Below are 22,941 nucleotides of genomic sequence, written 5' to 3' on the forward strand. Positions count from 1 at the left end.
AATTTCATCTATTGCAGTATACTAGTCCTTCGACCCCATTCACACTACATGACACCTAAAAACGCGGTGCTGTTCTGCTGTGAGTCTCACGCGATAAATCGCATTACTCGAAGTGTCACCCAAAAGAAGTTCAGGAGCTTCCGTATATTTAGGTGCTGTTAAAATGAATGGCACCTAAACGTGCTGTTGTGCGATTTTGTTATTTTAGCAAAGCTCTTTAAAATTGTGGGCAGAATCGTGGCTATTCGGCCCTCAATTCAAAATGCCATAGTGTGAATGAAGCCTTAGATGTGGTGTTTGCAGTCATATTATTTATTTATTTTTATTTCTTTAAGCCTGAATACATTTTTTGCAGTGTAGAAAATAATGCTTTCTTTCTGAAACCCAGTGTCCTAGCAACTTTTTCACTGTACACGATATACGTTGTGCTTGTGTACACATGCATATAGGCATAAAAGCCTTGATGCACAAAAGCTGTGTAAAGGGATTTACACACCCGCACAAGTTTTCTGCAAGCATGCCATTTATCCGCATACTGCTAGTTTACAACCATTCATTACTATGGGCTGCTGTGTGCTGCAGGTCTTAACCTGCTGTATGCACAAAAAGTGAGGGCTTATTCTGTTATGTTGAGGACCTTTTTCCACTTATTAAAGTGGCTTTGTCAGGTTTGAGTGACACACAATACCCCCATAATTTATAGCCGCAAAGGAAAATCACTATGTTGATTGGATTAAGGTGACTTGAGTTACATATGTGGGAATAAATTTCCAGGGCGGGTGTTCTGACAATCACAGGGGTGTGGAATTTTTTTTTAAAAAAACTACTTGTCCACGGACTAAATTGGGGGTCCCAATCTACTTGTCCTGATAAATAATTTTTTATTTTTGCAGGATGGATAATATGAAGGGTTGCTGTTTATTAAACAGAGGTGCTTTTAAAAATCAAAGGGGCTTTATGGTGACTTAAACTTCTTTTAATGATTTTTATTTTTTGCTATAAAATTTCTTAGAATCCCCAAACATTAAAAATGTTTTTAACCACTTTGCTTCCTGAGGATTTACCCCCTTAATGACCAGGCCTCTTTTTGCTACTCAGCGCTGCACTAATTCAACTGATAATTGTGCGGTCATGCAATGCTGTACCTAAACGAAATTTAAGTTCTTTTTTTCACACAAATAGAGATTTCTTTTGGTGGTATATGATCACCTGTACGCTTTTCATTTTTTGAGCTATAAACAAAAAAAAACGAAACTTTTGAAGACAAACGATATTTTTTACTTTCAGCTATAAAAAATATAAAGTAAGCTCAAAGTTATAAATTTAGGCAAAAATGTATTCTGCTCCATGTTTTTGATAAAAAAAAAAAAAAAAAAATCCCAATAAGTGTATATTGATTGCTTCGTGTGAAATTTATAGTGTCTACAAACTATGGTATAGACACTGCAATTTACGCCATTTTTTTGCTACACAGCGCTGCGCTAGTTTAACGGACAATTGCGTGGTCCTGCAATATGGTAAATAAATGAAATCATTACCTTTTTTTCACACAAATAGAGCTTTCTTTTGGCGGTATTTGATCACCTGTGCGCTTTTTATTTTTGGCGCTATAAACAAAAAATATTTGAGAAATACTTTTTTTTTTAAAAAAACTATATTTTCTTATTTCTGTGATAAAAAATATCCAAAAAAACTAAAATTTCATCATAAATTTAGGCCAAAATGTATTCTACTCCATGTTTTTGGTTAAATAAATCCCAATAAATGTATATTGATTGCTTTGTGTGAAAGTTATAGCGTCTACAAACTATGGTATAGATAATGGAATTTACACAGCTTTTACGTTCTGACTGCCCATCACATTTCTTGAGGTGCTAAAATACCAGGATAGTACAAACGCCCCCAAATGACCCCTTTCGGAAAGTAGACACCCTAAGCTATTTGCTGAGAGGCATATTGAGCCTATGGAAGATTTATTTTTTTCCACAAGTTTCTGGAAAATGACAAAAACTTTTTTTTTTTTTTTACACAAAGTTGTCATTTAAATTATATATTTCTCGCACAAGCCATGGGTTTATGTGGAATTACACCCCAAAATACATTCTGCTACTTCTACCGAGTATGGGGATACCACATGTTTGAGACTTTTTGGGAACCTAGCCACATACAGGAGTCTGAAATCCAATGACCACTTTGAAAGCCTGAAGGTGCCTAACTTCCTCACTACCTATCACAGTTTCATAGGCCCTGAAATGCCAGGATAGCACGCCCCCTCCCAAATTATACCCTTTTTGGAAAGTAGACACCCCAAGGAATTTAAAAAGAAGCATGGTGAATATTTTGCAGATCTCATTTTTTTCTCACAAGGTTTTGAAATTTAAAAAAAAGAAAAAAAAAATGTTTTTGATTTTTTTTTTTTTCTTCAAATTTCAAAAACTTGTGGCAACAAATGAGATCTGCAAAATACTCACCATGCTTCTTATCAAATTCCTTGGCGTGTCTACTTTCCAAAAATTGGTCATTTGGGGGGGGGTTTGGTGCTATCCTGGCATTTTAGGGCCTCCAAAACTGTGATAGGTAGTGAGGAAGTGTAATGAGGAAATAAAGCCCTTTAAAAGCCTGAAGGTGCTTATTGGATTTTGGGGTCCTGTACTTGGATAGACTGCCAAAACGTGTCACATGTGGTACCCCATACTCAGGAGAAGTAGCAGAATGTATTTTGGGTAGTAATTCCACATATACCCATGGCATGTGTGATCAAGAAATCATTTAAATGATAATTTTGTGAAAAAAAAAATAATTTTTTTGTCATTTTCCAAAAACTTGTGGTAAAAAAATAAATTCTTCTATTGACTCAACATGCCTTTCAGCAAATAGTTTGGGGTGTCTACTTTCCAAAAAGGGGTCGTTTTGGGGGGTGGGGGTATTTTATGCCCAGCATTAGAAGTTTATGCCACACATCACTCACTCTTCAAACCACCTGAAGATCAAGCCTTTTCTGACACTTCTTGTTCACATGAAAAAAATCTGTATTTTTTTGCTAGGAAATTAATTTAAACTCCAAACATTATATATATTTTTTTAAAGCAAACACCCTAGTGAATAAAATGGTGGGTGCTGCAATTTTTTGTCACATAGTACTCGCGCAGTGATTTTTTTCAAACACAATTTAACCATTTCAATACCGTGCAATTTTACACCTTCCTGCCCAGGCCATTTTTCAGGTTTCAGCGCTCTCACACTTTGAATGACAATTGCGCGGTCATACAACACTGTACCCAAACTAAAATTTTATCATTTTCTTCACACAACTAGAGCTTTCTTTTGGTGGTATTTAATCACTCATGGGGTTTTTATTTTTTGCTAAATTAACAAAAAAAGACCAAAAATTTTGAAAAAAAAACACATTTTTCTTTGTTTCTGTTATAAAAGTTTACAAATAAATAATTGTTCTTCATAAATTTAGGCCGAGATGTATTCTGCTACATGTCTTTGGTGAAAATAACCCAAATTAGGATGTATTTTTTAGTTTGTAGGAAAGTTATAGAGTTCACAAACTATGGTATAGATCTGAATATTGATCAATCCTGAAGTACTGACAGCCAATCTAATTTCTTGAGGTCCAAGAATGTCAGAATAGTACAGATATCCCCAAATGACCCCTTTTTGCAGAGTAGACAGTCCGACGTACTTCATAAGAGGCATGGCGAGTTTTTTGAAGTTGTATATTTTTGTCATGATTTTTCGGAAAATGAAAAAATTAAAAAAATTATTTTCACAATTTTTTTTTTTTTACATACTGTCACCAGTGCAGTACAGTGTCGTCATATAACTGGCATGGCGGTGAACAGGAACACTGACTGGTGACAGTATGAAAAAAAAAATATATATTTTTTTTATTTTTTTTTATTTTTTTATTATAGTTAATTTTTTATTACATTTTTTTTTTTTTTTTTTTAAGATTTTGTTTTTCATATTTTACTATGACCAAAGTAGTACAATGTTACCATAGTAACATTGTACTACTTTGGGGAAGTGATCAGTATTTTTTTTTTTTTTTTTTTCGGCACAATTTGCTTATAGCAAAGAATTACTTTGCTATAAGCAAGCATTTACCTGAATGAAATCGATTCATTCAGCTTTTTTTTTTTTTTTGTGCTTGGCTGTGATTTGGTCACAGCTAATCACATGACATGTGCATGTGATTAGCTGTGACCATTCACAGCTAGGCACTAGTATACAATGGATGGCATCATGAATGAAGCCATCCATTGTATACAACTGTCATGTGACCTGCTGTGATTGGTCACAGCAGGTCACATGGTACCAGCAACGGGAGCCGGTACTCGGATCTGTCATCGGCCGCGTCCAAGGTGCACGGCCCGTGACAGATGGCACTGCTGCGCCGCTCTGCATTAGCGCAAACGGCGCATGTGCGGGAGCACGCCAAATGGCGTGTACCCGGAATGGAGAGACACTTCTGAAGCCGCCAAACGGCCATTGGCCGGGCGGCTAATGGTTAAAAAAATAAGTACACTTTTTTTTTTTTTTTACTTTCAACCATTAGCCGCCCGGCCAATGGCCGTTTGGCGGCTTCAGATGTGCCTCTTCATTCCGGGTGCACGCCATTTGGCGTGCTCCCGCACATGCGCCGTTTGCGGTAATGCAGAGCGGCGCAGCAGCGGGATCTGTCACGGGCCGTGCACCTCGGACACGGCCGATGACAGATCCGAGTACCGGCTCCCGTTGCTGGTACCATGTGACCTGCTGTGACCAATCACAGCAGGTCACATGACAGTTGTATACAATGGATGGCTTCATTCATGATGCCATCCATTGTATACTAGTGCCTAGCTGTGAATGGTCACAGCTAATCACATGCACATGTCATTGATTAGCTGTGACCAAATCACAGCTAAGCACAAAAAAAAAAAAAGCTGAATGAATCGATTTCATTCAGGTAAATGCTTGCTTATAGCAAAGTAATTCTTTGCTATAAGCAAATTGTGCAAAAAAAAAAAAAAAAAATACTGATCACTTCCCCAAAGTAGTACAATGTTAAAAAAATAAAATAAAAATAAAAAAATATATATATTTTTTTTTTTTCATACTGTCACCAGTCAGTGTCCCTGTTAACCGCCATGCCAGTTATATGATGACGCTGTACTGCACTGGTGACAGTATGTAAAAAAAAAAATAGTGAAAATAATTTTTTTAATTTTTTAATTTTCCGAAAAATTATGACATAAAAATACAACTTCAAAAAACTCGCCTTGCCTCTTATGAAGTACGTCGGACTGTCTACTCTGCAAAAAGGGGTCATTTGTGGGATATCTGTACTGTTCTGACATTCTTGGACCTCAAGAAATTAGATTGGCTGTCAGTACTTCAGGATTGATCAATATTCAGATCTATACCATAGTTTGTGAACTCTATAACTTTCCTACAAGCTAAAAAAATACATCCTAATTTGGGTTGTTTTCACCAAAGACATGTAGCAGAATACATCTCGGCCTAAATTTATGAAGAACAATTATTTATTTGTAAACTTTTATAACAGAAACAAAGAAAAATGTGTTTTTTTTTCAAAATTTTTGGTCTTTTTTTGTTAATTTAGCAAAAAATAAAAACCCCAGCGGTGATTAAATACCACCAAAAGAAAGCTCTAGTTGTGTGAAGAAAATGATAAAATTTTAGTTTGGGTACAGTGTTGTATGACCGCGCAATTGTCATTCAAAGTGTGAGAGCGCTGAAACCTGAAAACTGGCCTGGGCAGGAAGGTGTAAAATTGCACGGTATTGAAATTGTTAATGCACAAAAACACAAAATATTGGCCATTTATTTGGTAAAATATAAAAGATGATGGTATGCCGAGTAAATGGCTCCGTGCAATGGTGACAAACTGCATTAGTTTTTAATATCCATAGGCAATTATTTAAAAGTGTCTAGTGTTAGAATTACTGTCCTTGATCTGACGTTCGTGGCGATACCTCACATGCATGGTGCAACCGCTGTTTCCATACTGGCACAGGGTCAACGCTCACGAATGCAGATGTGCGTTTTTTTTTAGCTGTTTTGATTTTTTTAATTATTTTAGCACTGTCACCATCATTTTTTTTTTTTAATCATTTTTAATGCTATCACAGGGAGTGCAAATATCCCCTATAACTTCAATGGGCATTGTCATGTTCTTTTTTGAGAAATCTGGGTTCTATCAGACTCTAGATATCTCCTCTGCCCTTATATTATCTAATCAAACCAAGATCGGTGTGATCAGATGCTTTCCCAATTTACAAATGGCGCTGTTTATATCCTGTGAAAGTAAAGTGATGAAATGCTCATAGCTTCCGATTTCTTAGACTATAGAGATGATTGGCACCATTCTGGTCTCCAATCAGCTCTGTGGTCAGCTGGCAGAATCACCAGCTGCCTTCTCAGGTTCCCACCGATGGCACGGGACTGCCTGAGAAGGCAGCAGGGGAGGGTGGCATCTCCCGCTACTTGTAAAAGCAATCCTGCAGCTGATTAGCCACTAGGATTGCTTTTACATGAAAGCTGATCGCCAGCTGAAAAAAACAATCCCAGGATGATGCCTGCAGCTGTAAGAATCATCCTGGTATAACCATACAAAGTCCTGTGATGTACCAGCACATTGCTGGTCCTTGTTGGGTATACAGTAATGCCTCGGATTACGAATTTAATGCGTTATGCAGGACATTTCGTATAGTGAAGAATTTGTAAACCGAACCACTGTTTCCCATAGGAATACATTGAAAACCAATTAATCCATTCTTAAGGTCTGAAAAACAGTAAACGCTACTAAAATACCGCATGAGTTATTGTATTAACTCATGCGGTATTTTAGTAGTGACAACCATGTGTTAATGTTTCAGCTGTCGGGTTCCCCACTGACAGCTTAATGTAAAAGAACTGCTGGCATTAAAAAAAAATTATTTTACACTCAGCTGTCAGGTGCCAGTTTTTAAATGTAATTAGTGTTTTTTTTTTTTTTTTTTTTTTTCCTTCACTATACATTATTTCAGAAATTCATCTGTCACTTTTCCCCTCCATCTAAAAAATAGAAAGTTTATTTCCCCAAAAGAAACGATGTTTCCTCTCAGTTTCTTAAAAGATACAAAGTATCCTTTAGCTTTGGGGAAACTGACAGCTAATGTTGTGAGTTATATTGAAGAAGAAAAAAAAAGATGGCAATTGTATTTAAAAATCAGCACCGATATACACTTCGTATTGTGAAAATAAATTTGTAAACCGAGGCATTATTTTCAATGGATTTTCATTCGTAAACTGAAAATTACATTAACAGAGGCATTCACAAACTGAGGTATTATTGTATGTGCTATTTTTTTTTTTTTCGTATGCAGCGTGTGGACTGAATGAAAAAGAGAAGAAATCTCTGCCAGAAAAAGTGTGTGGAATGCCCACCTTTAGAATATACCACCCTGCATTCACCCACTTACAATGGTGGGCACACGGTGCCACATGCACCAGTTCCAAGATTGTACAAATGTCTAAATAGTGGAACACTTTGAATAAAAATTGCCACGTATAAGTGGTACCCCATATGGAAAAAGGATAACGCCAAGTCCCAAACTATCTTGCCACTACTTCCCATGTAGTCTGGGCATCCGGGGGGTTCCACGTGACTATCTTTTCCCTCCTAAATCTGAAACGTATAAGTATAGCCTGTTGCCTTCTCACAGCTTTTCTACATCTTGACCCCATATCTGGCACGCTTGCTGGGGAGAAATTGTTTGAATGCAAGGCTGCCAGAAAAATTAATGAGGGACTCATCAATGCAGATTTTTTGCTGGGGAGATATCTGAACATTTTTGGTTAAGGTTATTTGTGAGGGGCTGAATTTTGTGGAGCCGGTCAAATTCAGGGTTACCCCGAGGATGAAAGATTGTATAGTTGTTGAAATGCATAAAATACATTCTACTCTAATATCTATGCCTGGCCATGGCAGCAGAGAACACGGGCATATAATGAATCGGGTCTGTGGACCAATACAATCGCAATTCATTTTTTTTAGTAATGCCCATGTTGAGGGTTAGGTCCAAAAAAAATTTAAATTCAGAAACTGTAATGGGTTTCCATGAGAATGGTCTGGCAAGGTTTGAATCTGGGTTGGCAGCGATAAACTGTTGTGCATATAAATTGCTTTGATCCACAATCAATACATACAGATCTTCCATGAAAAACCATTCCAAAAAATCAAGGGGAGTAGTTAAATTTGCTATTTACACCTGAATTCCGTGTTGGGCTGTGAATGGGGGAAGTACGGGTGCTGCAGAATTTGTGGACTGCCAATCGGGATTTGCAAGCACATCTGGAAAGATACTAGGGGCTCTACGGGCCTGTGTGCGAATTCTTGGTGGTTGGGGGACAATACTTGTGCTCACCACCGCACCAGCTTGTACTGCACTTATGGGACTCGCCACGTCACCAAGTGATACTGCAGTGCTGGTATTATTATTATAATACAGGATTTATAGCGTCAACAGTTTGCTCAGCGCTGTACGATATAACAGGAGACAATACAGCAACAATGCAGTTCAATACAAGAGGGTTAGGAGGGCCCTGCCCCTTGGAGCTTACAATCTAAGAGGTATGTGAAAGACCAGGAAGTACTAGGCCACTAGTACTTGACAGTTCACCAAAAGGTAGCGTGGCACTAGTACTGGCACTCTGCTGCATATGAGAGTCATCAAAATTTACCGGCAAGTGCTAAAAGAGATCAGGCCTGATTCTGCGAACACTGCGGTTTTGTGTGTAATATATCAAGTGACAGTGACCTACTGACACTGCACTTGCTGGGAGAGAAGGGGCGGGGTTAGGTGTAGGGGCTAAACGCAGGTGCCGGGGCTGATCCCACTAACGCTGCGTTTTTGGGGACACTATACTAATGTGAACACTGGTATAGTGCTGATATTATCAAAGCTATTGATCCGTTCAGACACTATATTAACAATGGAGCTTTAGTATGTACGTGAGCGTGTTCCTAGCAGTCAAGGGCTTAAATTTGATGACGGGCAATTTGACGCTATTTGAGAGGGACTCTAACTGATGGTAACGTTATCTGAAGACACTAATACAGTGATCATCAAAAAATCTGTACACTGTACTAATGGCACTGGTGACAGGGCAGTGAAGGGGTTAACTGGAGGGGGGAGTGGACGGGGGGGTGATCAAGGGGTTAAATGTTTCTTAAAATGTGTTTAAACTGTAAAAGTGTGCTGCTGTACTCACTGTCTCTTCTTTTGTATCTCTCTCTCTGGGACGGAATGTTCCCAGAGAGAGAAGATGTCATTTCCTGGTACCTGTGTAAGTGTAAACACAGGTACAGGAAGATCTCTGATAGGGCAGGGATCGATCAGCTGATTTAGGCCGAACATCACTGGCCTAAATCGGAATGATTGATCCCTTGGGGATCAAATCATAGCACCCGTGGGTCGGCAGGGGTGCACGCGTGCCCCCCTTGGCCGGCGATCACTGCAGGAACGTAAATCGCGTGTATATACATGATTTTGTGCACCCGTGCCGCCTTGTAGCAGTATTTATGCTATAGGATGGTCGGGAAGCGGTTAAGCAATACAACTACATATGAGGACGTGCATCTGTCTGTAATAGAAATAACACTTAGCCTAAGCCTGTTGTGTTTGGAGACCTGGAAACAATTGATGTTACATGTTTGCACAGTGATGAACATACACAGTGAAGGTGTAGTGTTATAACAGGGCTGGACGGTTACCAGGAGCCATATAACCACAGAGTCCAAAACATTGTCATTTGACCTTTTGTGGGTATCTTTATATTTCTGAAGACACATTTTGCTGAAAAGACTGTGCTGGTTTCTTGATCGCACTGAATAGTTTTTAAATTTGTCTTACTTTTTAATTCTGTTGCGTCTAACCTAATATAGTTTAATGGCTTTTAAAGTAAATAGCTGTATGCTATGTAAACCACAGCATTGTTGTAAGTAGAGGTCTTCAACCACTTCAGCTCCTGGGCAATTCTGGCATTCCTCCTACATGTAAAAATCAGCAACTGAAAATTGCTTAGAACCCCAAAACATAGGCCCTAGAGAATAAAATAGTGGGTGCTGAAAATGTGCATGTATTTGCGCATCTTTTATTCAACTTAAATACTTTAATGAATCTTAATACACAAACATATCTTAATACTCAAATGTTTAATTAACTATAAAAGGTGATGTTACGCTAAATAAATAGATACCATGCTTGAAAATTGTACACGCTCATGTAACGGGGACGAACTATAGTACATTAAATAGGCAATGTTTTAAAAGCCTTTACAGGTTACCAGTTCAGAGTTTACGCAGGAGGTCTGGTACTAGAATTATTGCTCTCGCTATAACATTTGCAGCGATATGTGCGGTGCGAACACTGTTTACATATGTTGCGCCAGCTATACCATATGCATTCATCTTTGCGCTGGGAACAGAGGCGCTTTTACAATTTATTTTTTATAATTTTATTTTAATTTTTTTTTACACTCTCTCTAATTTTTTAACCACATTTATGGCTATCAAAAGTGATGAAAAACATCCCTTATTGCTGGAGCAGTGACATATCCTCTTTATGGGGAGATCATTAGTTTAACCCAGGTACATGTGATCTGTTGCTTTCACAAGACAGTAATGGCTTGTTCAGATCCTGGCGAAATCGGAAGTGACAAAATATCCATCACTTATGGTTTCTTAGACCATAGAGTTGATCATTCCGGTTCTCTGTCATCTCTGTGGTCAGCCGGCAGAACCACCGGCTTCAATCCTGGTCTCCTTGGTGTGACGGGAGAGCCTTGGAAGGCGGTGGTGGGGGGCTAATTAGCTGCTAGGATTGCTTTTACATGAAAGTCCATCTCCAGCTAAATAGATACCAGGATGATGCCTGTAGCTGCAGATATCATCCCAGTAGAACCCCTTGAACCTAGCGACGTAAATGAAAGTACATGCCTACATTCCCAGGCAAAGCATGCGTCTGTTGGCTTGACCGCTTCCCCTCCGCCCTATAGCAGAAATACTGCTACAGGGCAGCAGGGGTGCTCAAAATCGCAATATATTTCTCTTTCTCTCTTTCTCTCTCAGCACTGTCCGGTCAGAGGTTATGCAGTCTCATAGGACAGTCAGAGCAGAATGAAAACTCCTCCTATGAGATTAACCAGTGCTCGAACTGCTGATGAGAAAAAGTATTTAACAGTGTATAATCCCTAAAATTATTTAATTTTTATGTTCTGTGTACTGTGGGAGACAAGAGATAGTGAATGCAGGGTCCTGGGTTTATTAACACTTTAAAGTCTATGCGGACACAAGTCAGATTGAAGTAGTACAAGGAACCTTCAATAGTACTAATTAAGGCAGCTCTCATTGACTGACGTGGAATTTCACATGTCATGTTACTTGGGGTCACACAAGTCTGATCTCAAGTTGCAGTACTGTAAACTGAGCTTTAGTTGTGTTAAAAAAAAAAAAAAAAAAAAAAAAAAAAAGGCTTGTGCCAATTAACTTTCCCTGGTTCTCCTTTTCTGTAGAGTCTGGGCACTTGTGGATATGATTCAGCAGTGATGTCCAATTCTTATCGCCTGATGCCCGGGACATGTAGTGCCGGGCAGGTTTTTTTTTTTTTGCCCTTAGCCCTGCAGCGGGCAAGCAGCATGGCTCACCTGTCAGGTGGAAGCAATTGGGCAACAGCGTTGCTGCCCGATTGCTTCCACACAGCCCTTAGTGTCAGCCTCTCCCGCCTCCCCCCGCTATATGTCCCGGGTTCCGCTTGCCCATCTGCAGACCTGAGACTGGTTCGTGGGTGCTGCGGGATGAGGTTTAGGGGAGGGAGGAGTAGAGCAGACACATCCACTCCCCTTCTCCTGATCCGGACGTGATGTGACATCACTTCTGGGTCCCCGTTTGACAGATTCCTGGTCATAGAGTCTGGGAAAGAATGTAATGCGGTGCAATGTGCACCGCATTAAATTCAGTGTAGTACAGGGGAGACTTGCAGGGTCTTTTAGACATTGCATGTCTCAAAAAAGAGCATCTGTCTCTAAAAATCATCACATAGGGGACTTTTTGTCCCGTATGTGTATTTAAAAAAAAAAAAAAAATAAAAATTTTAAATGGAAGTTACTCCCAAGCATATAACACCCCAAATTTTTCAAGGCCCCCCCACATATGTACGCATGCACAAACGTAAAAGCACATGCTCGAGCGCCTACACATAAAAACATGGATTGCGATACACATGATAAATATCGCCACGCATGCCAGAATGAGAGCAATAATTCTAGCACCAGACCTCCGTACTGATGACCTATAAGGGGCTTTATAAGTGTCACCTATAGAAAATATTGGGCACTGAAGTTTGTTGCAGTTTCATGAGCGCACGCAAATTTTAAGGTTTGACATGTTGGATATCTATTTACTCGCTGCAACCTCGTCTTTTATATTTTACCAAAAAATTGGATAATTTATTGCTTTTTGTGCCCTAAAATTAACGTAAGTGTATTGTTTACTGACATTTTGTGATAATATGATGTGACATAAAAAATTGGAACTATTGCTATTTTATTCTCTAGGATCTCTGCTTTCAGAAAATATACAATGTTTTGGGGGTTTGCATCATCTTCAGGCCTAAAATGATTTTGTAAACCTGTGCAAATAACGCAAAACCAGCTCTTGCAGCAAAATGGATAAAGGATAAGCTGGAAACTCCCCTTTCCTGATGAGCAGCCAATCTGTGCTCATTACACTGCAAGGTCTCTCCCCTCCCTGCTAGTCCCCATGTGCTGTGCTGGAGAGAGGCAGGGAATGGAGGAGGAGATAAACAGCGTAATGTTAAAAATATTAAACGTTTAAGTCGCCATAAAGCCCCTTTTGTTTTTAAAAGCCCCAGACATTACTTAAAGCAGATTTTAATACAGTTTTGGTTAAAATTAGTTTTTTCATTAGGACAAGTAGATTGGGACACCGATTTAGTCCCTGGACAAGTAGTTTTTTCCAAAATTTCCACACCCTTGTTCAGTTTTTTTTTTATCTGTATAAATATACTAATTTCAGGGTTACGTTGCCCTAAGAGCTAGTTTGTGCCTTTTTAAAACTATTATTAGCGGGTTTTTTATGATTGCTGACATCAGGGAAGAAATGATCAAACCTGGAATGTCAGCTATTCTAGTCAAATGTTTCAGTGTAAACAACTCCATTTCTTATCTCTTTGAAGCTTTTGGGTAAGGACACTGTGTGTGTGTGTGTGTGTGTGTGTGTGTGTGTGTGTGTGTGTGTGTGTGTGTGTGTGTGTGTGTGTGTGTGTGTGTGTCAGTCACAGAAGTGAGTACACCCCTCACATTTTTGTAAATATTTTATTATCTTTTCATGTGACAACACTGAAGAAATGACGCTTTGCTACAATATAAAGTAGTGAGTGTACAGCTTTTATAACCATGTAAATTTGCTGTCCCCTCAAAATAACTCTTTATGTAGAGCAACCATTCTTTTTTTCAGATCCTCAGAGAGTTCTTTGCCATGAGGTGCCATGTTGAACATCCAGTGACCAGTGTGAGAGGGATAAGACCAGATTTAACACACCTGCTCCCCATTCACACCTGAGACCCTGTAACACTAATGAGTCACATGACCCTGGGGAGGGAAAATGGCTAATTGGGCCCAATTTGGACATTTTCACTTAGGGGTGTACTCACTTTTGTTGCCAGCGGTTTAGACATTAATGGCTGTGTGTTGAATTATTTTGAGGGGACAGCAAATTTACATTGTTATACAAGCTGTACACTCACTACTTTACATTGTAGCAAAGTGTCATTTCTTCAGTGTTGTCACATGAAAAGATAAGAGAAAATATTTACAAAAACGTGAGGGGTGAACTCCTATGAGAGTGTGTGTTGTGGTTTTTAATTCATTTGTCCACACGATTTTAGGAGCAATAAATTATGTATATACTGTATGTGGTTCAAAACACTGACAGCCCATTTATCTGGACTTCCTTTTCATTTAGTCATAGAACATTCATTTCATGCATAAATTACAAAAATTGCAAGTGACAATTACTTCAATTACTATTATATTATTGTAGATCCTAGTTCTCATTTTCTGTGGTTTCTAGAATTGCTGATGTTTTCCAGTACTAGTTAATTTTGTTTTTCTATTTATTAAGGGCATAGCAGAGGTCTTCAGATGTTTCATTTGCATGGAAAAGCTGAGGGATGCCCGTCTTTGTCCGCACTGCTCTAAATTGTGTTGTTTCAGCTGCATTCGGGTAAGTGATTTCTTCTCCATTTTTTTAGGTTGTAATACTACTTCATACACATAGTTTTTGTTTTCTTAAAGTGAACCTGTGCTTCGACTATGCAAGACTTTTAAAGCAGAACTATGGCTTCCCATAAAAAAGAAAATCTACCGTAGCACGTAATTTTCTCTTAGTCCCCCTGAAAAATCCCTCAAATACCTGTTGAATCTGACAGTGAAGTGCATCTAATGCAGATTCCTGTGATGGTGTGACAATTCTGCACGGCTCCTGAATTCAGGGCAGTTTCCACTCATGTAAGTTGTACTTGCTTGTGCTACATTGGTATGAAAAATCATTGCAGGGGGCATGGCAATTATCCCTGACACTGTTGTAGCACAAGCTTATCGCTTGTCAGTCTGCACCTGGCCACATCTAGTCCTGCCCACTACTTTCTGGATTGACAGCACTGCCTCCGTTGCTGAAAACCTCGGACGTAACCTGCAGTGCCTGAGAGGGGATTTGTCAGACACAAATGAAGGAGGGTTTGGTTGTGTGTTTTTTTTTTTTTTTTTTTTTATAAAGCTTGCGTGTCACATAGTAACTGGATTTGCCACTTGCCTAGGCCAGGTTCACATTTGTACATTGCAGGAATGCATGCCAATGAGCGCAGAAAAACATGCTGCTGTTTTTGCAGATTTGTGATGGTGACATTTATTCCTAATGGCACCCATACACATCTTGCAACATGCGCCAAACACATGTTAATAAAGTACCATGCATTTTGCTTTTGCTCAATTTTTCAAAAGGACAAAGCACTTTTAGTGTGTTTTTCAATGGGCTGCGCTACACCAGAAATGTGCAAAAAATGTGTGCGTACTCACACCTGAAAAAGTGTATACAGAGCTTTAGAATGACATACTGGAGCCTTTTATTTGTACTTTAATGCTGGCTTATACTTGCCTTCTTTTCTGTCCCCTACTTCTCCGTTTGCCCTGGAAATGAAGTAAGATACCTGGTTCCACCTGGCTTGGGGGAACATGTGACTCGCTCACCACGTTGTAACGCTGGTGCTGGCAATTGGCAGCTTTGGTATAATGCAAACCATGTGTTCACTTTACACTGACTTCATGATTTCAAAGACAAAAATTAGCCATCAGTATGTAACTCAAACTTCTGCAAGGCATCCTTTGTCAACCCTAATGCTGTCATATACGTTATAATTGTGCTTTCTAGTCTGGTATTTTGGTATAGGCATAGCTGTTTAATAAAGATTGGAGTTGGTGACATGAACTCTGCACTCTGAGCGGTTATATCCACTACAGTATATCAATCTTTGGAGAATATATGAGCCTTAAGATTAATTGCTCCCTTGATGGAGCAATATCCCTGATAATATCTTCATTTTGCCCAGTGCAAATTACGTCCTCTTTTAAATATCTTGATCTTGTTAATTCCCCCACCATTACTGATCACTGCACCATTTATATTATGCCCTTGTTACTTCATTCTTATTCTGAAATTAAAATCTGGACTAAAGTGGGGTTACCTCTGGTTGGTACTAGAGCTAATCTCACAAAAATATACTTATTCCCCAACTAATGTACTTTTCACATAATACCCCTATGGTCATACCTTAAGATTTTTCATATTGGTAATGCCATATTTAGAACTCTGCTGTGGAAGGACAAGTTGCTCAGGATCAACTTGGAACAATTACAGTGATCAAAATATAGAGGAAGGGTTGCTTTACCTAATATGTTTGTATTATTTGGCAGCTCAGCTGCAACATATGACTGGTGGAATGCCTAGTTCTTTAGTTGATTCCAACTCTCCTGTGGATTCCACGCTATGGTGATACTATATTTGACAAGATCCTATGACCTTCCTAGGGACCAGAATCCCTTCACTTTTAGTAAATCAAACTTTACCCGACGTATACTTGAATGCATACAATTTGGACTAAGGCCAAACACCTGCAGTGGGTGTCGTGGTTTACCTACTATAGTCCCTTATGACCTAATGATGCTCACCCAGAGCTAGCCAAACTTTTGCATGTTCCAAAATGGCGGGTGTGGGGTATCACTCAACTACAACACATTTGCTTTGTTATCCTTTTCAAAACTACATTCTAGACATAACCACCTCTGCTTGTATGCACTTTTATTACCTTCAACTGAAACATGCAGTACATGCACAAGGACTTTCTGGACGCTGGTGTGTCTCTCTCACCCCCATATACACTATATTGCCAAAAGTATTGGGACACCTGTCTTTACACGCATACAGTGAGGAACAGAAGTATTTGAACACCCTGCGATTTTGCAAGTTCTCCCACTTAGAAGTCATGGAGGGGTCTGAAATTCACATTGTAGGTGCATTCCCACTCTGAGAGACAGAATTAAAAAAAAATAAAAAATCAGGAAATCACATTGTATGATTTTTAAAGAATTTGTCTTGCACTGCTGAACATAAGTATTTGAACACCTGAGAAAATCAGTGCTAATATTTGGTACAGAAGCCTTTGTTTGCAATTACGGAGGTCAAACATTTTCTGTAGTTCTTGACCAGGTTTGCACACACTGCAACAGGGATTTTGGCCCACTCCTCCACACAGATCTCCTCTAGATCTGTCAGGTTTCGGGGCTGTCGCTGAGCAACACGGAGTTTCAGCTCCCTCCAAAGATGTTCTATTGGATTTAGGTCTGGCACTGGCACTGGCTAGACCACTCCAGAACCTTGATATGCTTCTTACGGAGCCACTCCTTGGTTATCCTGGCTGGATGCTTTGGGTCGTTGTCATGTTGGAAGACCCAGCCACGACCCATCTTCAATGCTCTGACTGAGGGAAGGCGGTTGTTGCTCAAAATCTCACAATAAATGGCCCCATTCATCCTCTCCTTAATACAGTGCAGTCGTCCTGTCCCCTTCACAGAAAAGCACCCCCAAAGCATGATGTTACCACCCCCATGCTTCACAGTAGGGATGGTGTTCTTGGGATGCAACTCATCCTTCTTTTTCCTCCAAACACGACGAGTGAAGTTTAGACCAAAAAGTTCTACTTTGGTCTCATCTGACCACATGACTTTCCCCCATGCCTCTTCTGGATCATCCAGATGGTCATTGGCAAACTTCAGACGGGCCTAGACATGTGATGACTTGAGCAGGGGAACCTTCCGTGCAATGCATGATTTGAAACCATGACGGTGTATTGTTCTACCGACAGTGACCTTTGAAACTGTGGTCCCAGCTCTCTTCATGTCATTGACCAGCTCCTCCCTTGTAGTTCTGGGCTGATTCCTCACCTTTCTTATCATCAGTGATACCCCACGAGGTGAGATCTTGCATGGAGCCCTAGTCCAAGGGAGACTGACACTCGTCTTTAGCCTCTTCCGTTTTCTAACAATTGCTCCAACAGTTGATCTATTTTCACCAAGCTGCTTGGCAATTGCCCCGTAGCCCTTTCCAGCCTTGTGGAGGTGCACAATTTTGTCTCTGGTGTCTTTTGACAGCTCTTTGGTCTTGCCCATGGTAGTAGTTGGCGTCTGACTGACTGTGGGGTGGACAGGTGTCTTTAAAGAGCTCAGACAGGTGCTACTAAGTTAGGTTAATGAGTGGAGTAGAGGTGGACTTTTTAAAGGCACAGTAACAGGTCTTTGTGAGCCAGAATTCTTGCTGTTTCTTAGGTATTCAAATACTTATGTTCAGCAGTGCAAGACAAATTCTTTAAAAATCATACAATGTGATTTCCTGATTTTTTTTTTTTTTTTTTTTTAATTCTGTCTCTCAGAGTGGGAATGCACCTACAATGTGAATTTCAGACCCCTCCATGATTTCTAAGTGGGAGAACTTAAACTCAAAATCGCAGGGTGTTCAAATACTTTGGTTCCTCACTGTATAAACTGTAATGGCATCCCAGTCTTAGTCCTTAGGGTTCAATATTGAGTTGGCCCACCCTTTGCTGTCCACAAGGTTTAGGACTGTGTCTATGGGAATGTTTAACCATTCTTTCAGAAGCACATTTGTGAGATCAGGCACGAGAAGACCTGGCTCGCAGTCTCCGCTCTAATTCATTCCAAAGGTGTTCTATCGGGTTGAGGTCAGGACTCTGTTCAGGCCAGTCAAGTTCCTCCACCCCCAACTCGCTCATCCATGTCTTTATGGACCTTGCTTTGTGCACTGGTGCGCAGTCATGTTGGAACAGGAAGGGGTCATCCTCAAACTGTTTCCACAAAATTTGGAGTGTGAAATTGTCCAAAATGTTTTTGTATGCTGACTCCTTAAGAGTTCCCTTCACTGGAACTAAGGGACTAAGCCCAACCCCTGAAAAACAACCCCACACTATAATCCCCCCTCCACCAAACTTTACACTTGGCACAGTGCAGTCAGGCAAGTACCAGTCTTCTGGCAACCACCAAACCCAGACACATCCATTGATTTGCCAGACAGAGACGCGTGATTCATCACTCCAGAGAACACGTCTCCACTGCTCTAAAGTCCAGTGGCTGCTTGCTTTACACCACTGCATCCGACGCTTTGCATTGCACTTGGTGATGTAAGGCTTGGATGCAGCTGCTTGGCAATGGAAACCCATTCCATGAAGTTCTCTACACAGGCTAATCTGAAGACCAGTAAAAAAAAATGGCAACTGGCCTTCACAGCAAGGAGCACATAGAAGGGCGATGCATGTCAAACAACAAAAAATAAAAATTTCCAGCTCTAACTTGCCAGCCAGCTTGCAGACAAATTGAATTGACCTGTCTAACAGTATGCGTTGAAAACAGGGGTTTAGTTAGCACACTTTTGCAAATACATGCGTAAGCTACAGAGCCTCGTCATGGCACCCCAGTATTCTGTAGTTCCTAACTCTCCAATGTTAAGAGCCCCCATAGTAGAGGTACATGTATTTAATGAATAGACCAAGGGCAGATGGACCTGAGGGAGCCTACCACTCCTTTAAAGCTACAGGAGCCCATTGGACACCTGGCATGTAGCATAATGACAGCTAAGGTTTCCAGTGCTCCCCCTCAAACAACAATTCAACAGTACAAAAAATTTCCACTGCCCCAGTCTATAACTGGCCTTACACAGCAAGGGGCAAGAGTTCCCTTCACTGGAACTAAGGGGCCAAGCCCGGCCCCTAAAAAACAACCCCACACCATAATCCTCCCTCCACCAAAATTTACACTTGGCACAATGCAGTCAGACAAGTACCATCCTCCTGGCAACCACCAAACCCATACATATCCATCGGATTGCCAGACAGAGAACTGTGATTTGTCACTCCAGAGAAAACGTCTCCACTGCACTAGAGTCCAGTGGCGGCGTGCTTTACACCACTGCATCCAACGCTTTGCACTTGGTGATATAAGGCTTAGATGCAGCTGCTCAGCCATGGAAACCCATTCCATGAAGCTCTCTATGCACTGTTGTTGTGCTAATCTGAAGGCCACATGAAGTTTGAAGGTCTTTAGCTATTGACTCTGCAGACAATTGGCGACTTCTGCACACTGCATGCGCTGACTCCGCTTTTGTCATTTTACGTTGTCTACCACTTAGTGGCTGAGTTTCTGTAGTTCCCAGTTGCTTCCACTTTGTTATACCACTAACAGTTGACCATGGAATATTTAATAGCAAGGAAACTTCCCAGATGGACTTATTACACAGGTTACAACTTATCATGGTACCATGCATGAATTCAATAAGCTCCTGAGAGCGACCCATTCTTTCACAAATGTTTGTAGAAGCAGTCTGCATACCTAGGTGCTTGATTTTATACACCTGTGGCCATGGAGGTGATTGGAACACCTGAATCCCGTGTTTTGTGTCTCGGTACCTTTGGCAATATAGTGTATAATTGTATGCAAAACACGACTACAACCAAATGCTTTATCTCTCTCTGCTATGCTGTGCTGCTTTCCTTTTATTTGGAGCATTACCCTTGCAGTGCTATGGGGAGTTGGAAGGGGGAAGTAGGTACTCTTGAAGAGGATCAATAGGATAGTGGTTTTGAAGTCTGTTCTATTGAGCTCCTTTTATTGTATCGCAATTACTTTCCCAACTGTATACTATATTTCATGTCCATTATACTCCCCTTAAGTTATACAAAATGGGCCTTCTGGAGACCCCTCTCTTTCGAAAATGCTGTAAAGATCCAACTGGATCACAAACACTGTCTATTAGATATCCTAGAGGAATGTGAGCTATCTAGAGCCCCATTTAAAGCTAGGAAACTTATATTGCAGTATTGAAAGTCTGAACAACCACTAACCCCTCAGGAATGGATCCATCACAAGGGGAACACACTGCACTTTGAGCGTGTTTTCAGACACGGGGTGCCCTGCTAAATATGAAAAATTATGGGATTGTTGGCTGGCTACTCCTGATCTGTCACATATAGATCTTGTATTGGACATAATTCTGTAATGTGTTTAGTAATTTCTTCACCTGACACCAGCAGTTGCTGTTTATTACTGTCAGAAATATTGGTTGGTATTGCGCTTATCTGTATGCTTTCTTGTTAATACCTTGTAACCTAGTTGTTTGGATACTCATTGTTTATGGGGATGATTGTTACCACCCAATGATGTAACCCTACTCTGGAATCGTTAATAAACGTTATCAAATTAAAAGAAAAAAGATTGAAGTTTGTAGAGAGGGCACTGTCTGAGATTGGGGAAATAAAAACTTCATAGTCAACATTAGTATAATTTTAAACACATTTGGCTTGGGTATGCCACCAATTTAGAGTGAACATTAATGTTGAAATTTGTGAGTACTAAACAGCTGTGACTTTGAAAAGAATAGATAAGTACTGACAGATGTCCTGGCAGGTACAATGTGCTTGAAGTTGCAAACAGACTAGTAAGTCACAAGCAATAGTCACAGATGTGTATGGCCCGTCTAGGCTGTACTGACATGAAACTTGTTTCTGCCTTGGTTATTTGGTAGAACAGGAGCACTTAAAGTGGAACTACACTGCATCTGAGCGCCACACACCAAAATTGCTGTTTAATTAATTTTTATTATTCAAAGCAAACTCATCTATCCATGTCTCCACGCTTTATTTTGCTGAGAAAACAACCCCCCAAGCATTTTTGGCCATGGCCATTTCAAGAAAGGGCAGATGATTCATGTAGCATTTATTTCCTGGAAACCATCTGCCCTTAGCTCAGGCATGTGTTCTGGAGGGTGTTTTTAATTGGTAAAACCCCTCCTCCCCTCTTGAAGACTCCTGGGATGTATGACATCATTTGCCTAAGCTTGGAAACCAGGAAGTAACTGAAGACAAATGTAAAAATAAGTTTGAAATGAGTCAACATGATATTCTAATTTTTATTGTTGAAGTTCCTTTTTATTAATAACATTTTTCAAATCTCGGGTGTTTGCTATGCAATATGTTAGTATAGCACAGTTGAAGAAAATTGTTGAATATGTACATACTGTGCTTTTCCTTTTCCTTTATTGTACAATACAGGGCATGGGTCTTCAAAACTTAATAGATGGATTTATGTCACACTTTAGGTACCTGGACTCTGGCAAAGCTACTTGTTTGGTGACAGATGCATCTTTCCATGTGAGAGAATATTTACAGTTGGGGTTCAGTGAGATCCCCTATCAGGAAAAATTGTAGGCTGCACCAGACCACTACGGCAGAGGGTATCCTCTTTCTTGATCATTGCCCCCTGGCTTTGTGCAGAAGGGATTGTATCTGGACCCCACGTGAAGATAGCAGGGGCTGCCCTGTAATGTTGCAACTGAGCCAGACCTGGCATACAGGAAATACACCTTTTTAACCATCCAATATATTTTTGCTTAAAAAAATATTTCATGTAGTGTTGCCTGTCTGCTCACCATCCCATTCTACAACTCATGGATTCCTTGCATCTTACGCAGCTTCTCCTCCACTACTTGCAGGCAGCAAGGTACCGGTAGTCAGTGATTTCTGAACTGACTCAACCTCTTGGAACTCATCCTCTTAACACCCCTGTAGTTCAGAAGGCAGGCTCCGTGAATTCTCAGTGATTTCAGTGTTGTCTTTCAACAGGGTATAGTGAATACGTCTCACAGAATTTAGGGAAGTAAATATGCAGGGTTCATTCACATTAATAGCAGTAGGCTATAAAAGTAGATTATAAATAATTGAAATAAAAGTGTGCAAATTGAATATAACAAATTTACTTTTTGACCAAAGATAAGCTTTGAAAGCTGTTCTTTGTGGCTGGTGTTCAGTCATTGACCAGGTACTGAAGTGTGCAGATTGGAGTTGTGGGCCATTTAAGACAGCCCTATCTCGCTTCCCAAGAGAGTCAGATCCATTTGATTAGGCAGGTCCTCAAGACACATTGGACATGCAGGCACCATCTTGGCACTCCAGCAAATATGTGACTACCATATTGCCACTCCTAGCTCTGTAAGGGTGAATGTGCCAATGTCATATTAATGCTATTGCTGGCCTAGGGCGCATATGTGGGTGCCATATTGTCCTCTGACAGGAAATGGCACCCGCACATGCTCCCACTTCTCGAAAATGACATTCACCCTTCAAAGTGCAATACGTCAGGACACTCTGGAGGCACATGGCTTCCTACTCGAGTCTGCACTGGCAAGGGATCTTATACAGTGCAAACCAAAATCCATTGGTTATTACTTGAAGTGGCTTACTTAAAGT

At 40.2% G+C, this 22,941-nt stretch overlaps 1 protein-coding gene across 4 annotated transcripts in view; it reads left to right on the forward strand.

Moving 5' to 3' along the window:
* TRIM37 (tripartite motif containing 37) overlaps positions 1-22,941 on the forward strand; it is a 208,325-nt gene that overhangs the window by 17,609 nt on the left and 167,775 nt on the right. For all 4 annotated transcript variants that reach the window (XM_089679183.1, XM_089679179.1, XM_089679181.1 and 1 more), the window contains exon 2: positions 14,202-14,303. In XM_089679183.1, coding sequence (XP_089535309.1) covers positions 14,202-14,303 — 102 coding nt within the window. The remainder of the gene's footprint in view (positions 1-14,201; positions 14,304-22,941) is intronic.

The sequence above is a fragment of the Staurois parvus genome, unplaced genomic scaffold (assembly GCF_062004578.1).
Source record: "Staurois parvus isolate SC_StPar_1 unplaced genomic scaffold, SC_StPar_1.0 ptg000220l, whole genome shotgun sequence".
Lineage (NCBI taxonomy): Eukaryota > Metazoa > Chordata > Amphibia > Anura > Ranidae > Staurois > Staurois parvus.